The sequence below is a fragment of the Takifugu flavidus genome, chromosome 15 (genome assembly GCF_003711565.1).
Source record: "Takifugu flavidus isolate HTHZ2018 chromosome 15, ASM371156v2, whole genome shotgun sequence".
Taxonomy (NCBI): domain Eukaryota; kingdom Metazoa; phylum Chordata; class Actinopteri; order Tetraodontiformes; family Tetraodontidae; genus Takifugu; species Takifugu flavidus.
In genome coordinates, this window is record NC_079534.1 from 1,024,367 (window position 1) to 1,032,513 (window position 8,147).

The 8,147-nt window shown below is 45.2% G+C and overlaps 1 protein-coding gene across 2 annotated transcripts in view; it reads left to right on the forward strand.

Annotated features, from left to right (window-relative positions):
* Positions 1–6,242, forward strand: part of clstn2a (calsyntenin 2a) — a 66,591-nt gene extending 60,349 nt beyond the window's left edge. The window contains exons 10-18 of one of the 2 annotated variants that reach the window (XM_057056131.1): positions 802–964; positions 3,029–3,195; positions 3,264–3,412; positions 4,563–4,768; positions 4,881–5,048; positions 5,125–5,270; positions 5,347–5,467; positions 5,584–5,771; positions 5,886–6,242. In XM_057056131.1, coding sequence (XP_056912111.1) covers positions 802–964; positions 3,029–3,195; positions 3,264–3,412; positions 4,563–4,768; positions 4,881–5,048; positions 5,125–5,270; positions 5,347–5,467; positions 5,584–5,771; positions 5,886–6,098 — 1,521 coding nt within the window. In that variant the 3' untranslated portion in view covers positions 6,099–6,242. Of the gene's footprint in view, positions 1–801; positions 965–3,028; positions 3,196–3,263; positions 3,413–4,562; positions 4,769–4,880; positions 5,049–5,124; positions 5,271–5,346; positions 5,468–5,580; positions 5,772–5,885 lie in introns of both variants that reach the window. The other variant, XM_057056130.1, reaches the window with a different exon arrangement.
* Positions 6,243–8,147: the final 1,905 nt, after the last annotated feature.

An 8,147-nucleotide genomic window follows, 5' to 3' on the forward strand; every position in this document is an offset into this window, starting at 1 on the left:
GAATGCATTTAGTTCAGAGACGGATGAGAGTCAGCTCATAGCCACACAATTTAGCATTTGAAGCAAAATAACAGCAGAAGGTGATGTGTTGTGTACCTCAGGGCTCCAAGCTGGGACCACTGCCCATCATACTGCACATCCAAGCATTTCATAAAGTAAAATCTGCATGAATATTACAAGAAAATACCGTATCTCACGGGTTAGTTAAACTTATTACGACATAGATCAAAAACGATTTGTTTATCTTCGTCCTCGGGAACGTCGGGAGTTAATTATATCGGAGGATTATTTTCCCTCCAACTTGATCTCTTTAATTAACTTCAGCCTCACTGTTACATTTTATGTAGCGTTGCCTCCCCTCCCCAGTGAGCTGGAACGTTACAACAAAATATGTTAATATGCTGCTGCGGTCTGTGTGGGGTTCCCGCACGAGTGCACGTTATAGAATGAGAGATAGGACTGTTCTTATGTAAACACAGCCAAAGCGGCTTTGCTGGTGGAGGTATCTAAAGGCGACAAGCAACTGAAGAGGGCAATGAGGGCCAGAATGTTCTGGGTCTGCCTTTTAGCCGTAACCATGTTCCCAACAACATCCCTGTAAACACCTAAAAACCTCAGCCTTAAAAAGGCTTCCAACCTAAATTAGGCTCCAAAAAGTGGAGTTACCAGAGTTAGCAAGCTGCCCTATTTTCTTGTACGTGCAAACCCTGAATATTTTCTTAGCTGAATTCCTAATGCGGAGGTGCGAGGCGCTGGCGATGACATGAAAACTCTCCCTGGAATCGTCTGTCCCCTGTGCAGATCTGTGACAAGGAGTGGCACTATTACGTGATCAATGTGGAGTTTCCTGCAGTCACACTCTTCGTGGACGGCGTGACCTATGAGCCCTATCTGGTGACGGACGACTGGCCAATTCACACCTCCAAGATTGATACGCAGCTCACTGTGGGTGCCTGCTGGCAAGGTCAGTGTGTGTGTGTGTGTGGGTGTGTGTGTGTGTGGGTGTGTGTGTGTGTGTGTGTGTGTGTGTGTGTGTGTCTAAATATAGGCTGTTAGCTCATGATATGATGCATCAGATTTGTTTTTGAGCTGTATTATCCAGCGTTTCCAATAACACAAAAGCTAAAATGCTTTACATGATCTGCTCATGTGTGTATATTATGTGTAAGTCAAGGCTTTTTTAGGTCAATAATGGAGAATATGTGGCCACGAAAACAGCTCTCCCTTGAAAAAAGAGCCACACTACAGTCATCCCTGACCGAGGAGGGATGGACGTGCCATTGCTGCTGCACAGGAGGAACCGGTTGAACACTTTTAGAAGCATTTGCATCACAAATTATATGTTAATGGGTGCAGGAGCAGCTTGAGGCTTTGACACTGGCACCGCATGATCTCCACCGTGGTAACCTGAACAAGGAGGTGCCACCTTCTCCTTGCATGGCTAAAAAAGAAAAAAATCCTTCTAAAATATGGAACGAAGAGAGAAAAATGAGCCTTATTTGTAAGATAAATGGAGAGTTTGTTTTTGAAATGGAGGAGCACTGTTTTATGCAGTACCAAACGAGAACGTCTGCATTATTTATAAGTCCACAGACTGAGTTGTGATCATATGAGAACGAATCTGTTTATGGCTTGAAAAATGATACACTTTCAGCAGGGAAGACGCGTGCTTCATCTGACTAATTCTCATAATGCTCATAAGCATCATTTCTGTTTCATTTGGCAGCTAAATTTCTTTTCATCTCGTGGCACATTGCCATGTTTTTGTCATCACCCCCTCTGCCTCTTTCCATGAATCTCTGAGAGAAAGCCCCCAAGGAAGGATTAGGCCTGGTGAATGGAGGGCGACTCCACCAGCTATTACATCCCAATGAAGCCGCTTTAAGCTTCACTAAGCCGCAACTGATAACTTTGCAGGTCATTAGTAAGCAAGATTGCTTCAGCTTCTCATCTCCGCAGCCCACCCCCTTTTTCACCCACAATCAACAAGAGGGCGATGAGACGCGTGGAAGGGGAGGCGGTCAGAGACCGCGTTGTTTTACCCTCGTAATCAGCCTGACACACACGATCCGGATGGCTCTAATCGGGCTAAGGCGAGAAAGGGAAAAGCATGGACGCCACGGGAGCGGGCTGAGTGGGCGTCGCTGGTCCTCAGCTTGGAAGAAGAGAGGAGCGTCGTCATTGTGCAGGCTGATAGTTTATTAGGACATCACAGACCGTGTGGAAAGTCTCCATGATGAAGACATTTATCGTTACGATGCACCGCTGTGCTAATTAGCAATAGGAGCGTGTTTATGATTCCAGTGTAATGCCAAAACCATCAAGTATCAGCAATTAGTAACCCACTTAATACGGCGGCTCCATTTCATGTAGAGAATTGTGTAAAAGCTCAACAATAAACTCTGCACGTTGTGTTTCTACATCACGGCAGCACAGTCTGGTCTGGCTGGGCTCCAGATGTGATGTTCTCCATTAAGCATGTGGAGAGTGCCTGGAGGTGTGACCTTTTGAGACGTCACCTGTGAGGAATCAGAAATGATTCGTAGGCCGGGTGTAACACCTGTTTGCTGTCAGGTTTGTTGCATAAATAATCCTGCTAGGGGAAAAGGAACCCATGCAATAATGATGAGGGTTTTTTTTTTATCAAACATGCAGCAGCAGACTTCTGTTCATGTCACATGGACTTCCTGTCTGAGCAGGAGCACCATCTGAGGGTTGTCACCGCCCCGTGAAGGCTGTCAGTTGATCCAGGTCGCCTCAAAAAACGAAATTTTTTATTCCGTAAAATTATTCCAGGCTTTCCTCTCTCCTTTTGAAGTGTTTGTTATTCCCCTATTCATTCGCCACAGTGTTAATGGAGTTTTAGGGTGGAAAAGAGAACAACCAATGTCACCATTGACTGAAAGTACCCGCCAGCTTATCACGGGCTGGAAATGGACCTGTTCTTCTTGGTGTTTGTTTGCCTGTTATTTTTTTCCTGCCGCCGCTCTCGTACGTCACCCACCCTGCGATTCTGCTCTCTGATCAGGTGGCGAGGTCACGCCCCCGAGGTTCACGCAGTATTTCCGCGGCAGCCTCTCCGGTCTGACAATCCGTCCCGGCCGAATCGAGACCCAGAAGGTCATCTCCTGCTTGCAAGCCTGCAAAGAAGGTCTTGATATTAACTCCCTGGAAAGCCTGGCGAAGGACATAAAGGTAGGGCCGCTTTAGAAACAGACAGTTTCATGGTTGACATTAATAACCGGGTTTATCTGCGCCTCCAGTTCCATTTTAATCCAGCCCAGTCTGTTCTGGTGGTGGAAGGAGAAGATGTGGACAGCGTCAACACGGCTATGACCAAGGTCTCCTACATCAACTCTCGCCAGTTTCCAACACCGGGCCTGCGCCGGCTACGCATCACCACATCAGTACAGTAGGTTCACTACAAGCCGTCACAGAGCACATCTCTCACATCTGAGGAAATTCCCTTTGTTCTTTCATCACATCAAAGCATTCTTTGCTAGTGTCTGCATGTGAGGCTAAACTAAAGTTACACAACCAGAGGGGGGAGATTAGGACAGATAAAGGTAATTTTGTTAGACATGTGTGTTTGTTTTTCAAGCGCAGATTGAATCAACGGCGTAAAAACCTGTTAGTCTGAGCCATTAAACAGGCCAGCAGATGTCTGAAGTGCTTCGACCTCCAGGTGTAAATGGGTTTGAGTCACCCTTACTTTGCAAAAATAGCTGCACAAATAGTGATTATTCGTATAAATCTAATTACAAGATAGATTTTTTGGTTTGCTGCTGCAGTATGATAGCAACTCTGTTTGTCCTGAAATAAGTACATTTTATAACCCTGTTACATTTTTAATCCTTCCTTGTTCCCCCTCCAGATGTTGTTGCGACCCGCATCACCCTGAATGTGACATTTATTGAATCTCTTTCACTTATAAAATATTGATACTCCTCCTCCTGCGACCGTGAGCATGAATGTGTGTTTAGCTGCAGGCAGCATCTGTGCAACGATGCGCCCGTCCTTGCGTCTCCGCCGTCTCCACACCTGACCAGTACGGGCACGTTGGTCCAGCGGGATGAACGAGCGGGCCTCCCTCTGTCTCCAGAGCTCCACCTTTGCATGACCGATGCATATTGATCACACATTGTTTACTGATGTCTGGCTCTTTAGCACTTACAGAATCCATAGAAGAAGAATGTAAAACACTCTGGCCTCTTTGGTACTAGTTATTTTCAGTTTAATTTATTTATTTAGTTAAAACAAGCTCCCCCCCCCCCCCCCATTTAGTTAAAACAAGCCCCCCCCCCCCCCCCCCCCCCGCAAGCTGTTTTAATATGTGTTAATATCAGAATAGAATTAAGAATGCAGGTTTTGCAGTTTTTTAAAGGTAAATTAGAAGCTAGTGTTTTATCATCATTGTCTCTTTGTTGGGCATCGATGATGTAATGAGAGGTTGTTTTGGTGTCTTCTGTGTTTATTATTTCATGAGCACCAGGACACCCGGGTGGGAAAGTCCAGACAAATCAGCACTGGTGCGTTAACGTTGGCCCTTTTGTGTGCGCCAGGTGCTTTGGCGAGGACTCGTGCCTCTCCATCCCAGACATGAAAGCGGTGGTGATGGTGCTGCAACCCAGCGAACCCAGAATCACCATCACGGGCTCGAACCGACTGGTCAGGCCAGCTGGGGACCTGCGGGCTCCGCTGGGGGTGGCGCCCTTCAAAGAGCTTCACATCACCAGCACAATAATGAAGGGGGACAGCTTCAGCGGACGTGAGTGCTTTCCTGCCACAGTAACCCCGTAAATAAGCTGCTAAAGGTGTTAATCAACTCCTGCTGAGCCACAGGCCACTCACTTGTTTTGTCATGTGTTGCCCGTCGCCAGATCAAAGAGCGGGCATCATGGAGACGATGCACAACCTGGATTACTGCGACGTGCTGGTCATTGGGGAAGAGCTGAACCCTAGGAAAGAGAGCCTGGAGCTTCGTCACAGCGCTTTGCTGGGAAAACACCTGGACGCCACCAACTCCACCTCTGGAATATCGATATACGGTGGGGGAGGTCACATTCTAAATCTCAATTATTTAATTTATGTTACATGTCAGACTGTGAGACGTGTTTCCTCCAGGCGTGGACTCCATTTCCCACTATGAGCAGGCTCTGAGGCAGGTGCGTTACAGGAACTGGCGACCTGCGAGCCTGAGCGAGAGAAGGTTCCGACTCACCTGCTCCGAGCTCAATGGACGCTACACCAGCAACGAGTTCAACATGGAGGTTAGGCTAGCCTTGCTGGCTCCCGATCTTAGCTTGTTTTTTTTTTTTACTTCATCTGTCTTTTTTGGTTCTGCAGGTCAGCCTTCTTCACCAATCGGCGCCCGTCGAACACGTCAATCACATGGCTGCAAACCCTCAGTACATGAGGCCCGTCCATCACCCACTCATGATACACACCTTCAATTCACACATGTCAGGTACGTCAAATGCATCCAAATGCCACGAGACTGTCTCCAGTTCCTGTAATTTACATGACAAGTACCACATGATTATAAATTGAGTGACATCATCTATTTTCTGTGTCCTCCAGAAGCAGCTCCACCAGCTGCCACTGTTGTCATTGTGGTTTGCATCGCCGCCCTGGTGGTTATAGTGGTGATTGGAGTTTACAGGATCCACGCCACACATCAAGAGGAGACCAGAGATGACGATGATGAGGCCAAAGAACCAGAGGAAGACTGGGACAACTCTGCACTCAGCATCACCGTCAATCCCATGGAGGTTTGTGTTTTATTATGGAGATACCGAAAGATCAGAGCGGAGGGTAGAAGGTTTGATTGCCTATGTGACCTGGCTCAGTGATGTGAAATGACCTGCAATGTTGTTATTTTGTAGAATTTGAAAGGACTTCAGGCTCTTAGTAAGGTGGTAAAAGAAGAAGGACGCACAGAGGAGGAGGAAGAAGAAGACGAGGAACAGGTGGGAGGAATGTCAAGTGCTGAGTCAGATTACAGCGATGATGAGGTGGAAGAAGAGGATCGGATGGAGGTGAAAGAGAGAAATCGTGAGGGAAAACTAGAGTGGGACAGTTCTTCCATGAAATACTGATGGGTAACCTGCAGATATTGTACAATGTCTCCCTGTAATTCTTCTCTCTCTCTCTGTCTCTCTCTCTCGCTCTCTCTCTCTCTCTCATATACACACACACCCTCCCACACACACCCACCCACCCACCCACCCAAACACACACACACACAACACACACACACACACACACCACACACACACACACACACACACACACACACACACACACACACACACACAAATGGCGAAACTACTGAAAAGTCAACAGAAAAATACTCATTTTCATTTTTTGTAAAACACTTCCCTCTATTGGACAAGTGTGGAACTACAAATTCTGCTGCCATTCAAGAAAGATGGAAACCGTGTAAAAACATTCACATTCAATTGAGACTAATAATAAATGGAGTTAAAATCATGCAAGCACAGTCCTCTTACTGTATGTGCACAATCAACTGTCACTTTTTTCAAGATTTTCTTTTGAATCAACTAATAACTACAGTAGTTTCTGACTCAAAAGTAATGTGTTTTTTTGGTTTGTTGGTTTGCTTTAACCGCATGATTTCCCATGTGCGGTCACACACGCTCACAGATTAATTTCTCTGACAGTTTTTCTGCAATATTATGAACCCCCCGTAGGTCTTAGCAGGGAGACGTGCTCATACATATACAATGCAAATGTGTCTGTTCTCTGTTTTCCATCTAAAGCCTGCCTGTGTAGTCCTGTGTTTCTCAGAATAATTCGCACCGCTGTGCTCCTGTGGCCTGGACAGTGTAGAGAAACCTCATATTATGTCAGCTACATTTATATGGTAGAGTTTAAGCCTGTTTTACTGTTTTCAAAACCTTCCATTTCCTGACAAATTCGTGCAATGTTCAATAAAAGATTTAGAGTGCTCTATGCAACGGTGGCCCCAGGGCCAAGGACCAGGAACAGGATTAACCCAGTAGTTCTGCATGAATCATTACAGTCCACCATCTCCTGACTTCTGTGCCTAGAATGGATTTAATGCTCAAAACTGTGTCTCCTCTGTTTCCCACACTGCATTTCTCCCATGGAGCTCATCTGTGTGTTTCCAAATTTTGAAATGTGTTTTGTACTGGTGATTTAAGGAATTAAGTCTTTATTTTCTCTCATATTAGAATCTGGGTTGGGGGTTTTATTTCCTGATCTAGAGTCAGTGGGAAATTGAGCAAAAATCAAACATTTGTGGACTTATTTTCCCCTATTGCACACATGCCGTCGCCTGGACAAGCCACCAACCGAAGCTTTGCTGTTATCTGAGGGCAAAATACAAATCAGATTAAAAACATACCTTGTAAGATAAATCAAGTCAGCACAACTCGACCTTGTTCATTCTTCCCGTTGTCATAGTTACCTGCTGTACTTTAACCACATTAAGGTGATGTCAGATGAACTCCAAACGTGTTTTATGTCACCGTGTGTGCTCCGAGAACAGGAGAACATCAGTAACATTTCTTCAGCCTTGAAGCTCCTGTGATTGTGATCCCCCCCCCCCCCCATCATCATCACACTATTCATCTGATATATCAGATATTCTTTTACAAATAAATGCAAACTCTATAAAAATGTTCAAGATGGTTATTTTATATGTTCCTTTTTTTTCCTTTTTGTAAATAAAGGTTGGGATTCCTCTCTCCCTAGTGGTTGTCCCTCTACTTTCTGTATATCGACCAATAAAAACTGTTTTAGAATGTACGTGGCTCTCTTTGTTTGTCCCCAACTATCCAACTTTGTGTCCACTGATACTGATACTTTACAATGATGATTGACGCTACCGACCCCTGATGGTCAGTTATGGTACTACGATTATACGACCTAATAAATCGTAGATAATAAATTCTTCACTCCCATTTCATAATATCAAAACTTACACATCCACAAATTGTTATGCATTTGCATATAATAAAATGGTTTTTGTAACATGTGGGACACAATTAGCCAAACATTTTCAGAAAAAATAAAGAAAAAAGCCCAGCCTCTGGTTCCTGAAGCCATGCTGGCTGCTCATTTATTGCAGTTCCCTGTGGGTGAGATTATACAAACAGCTA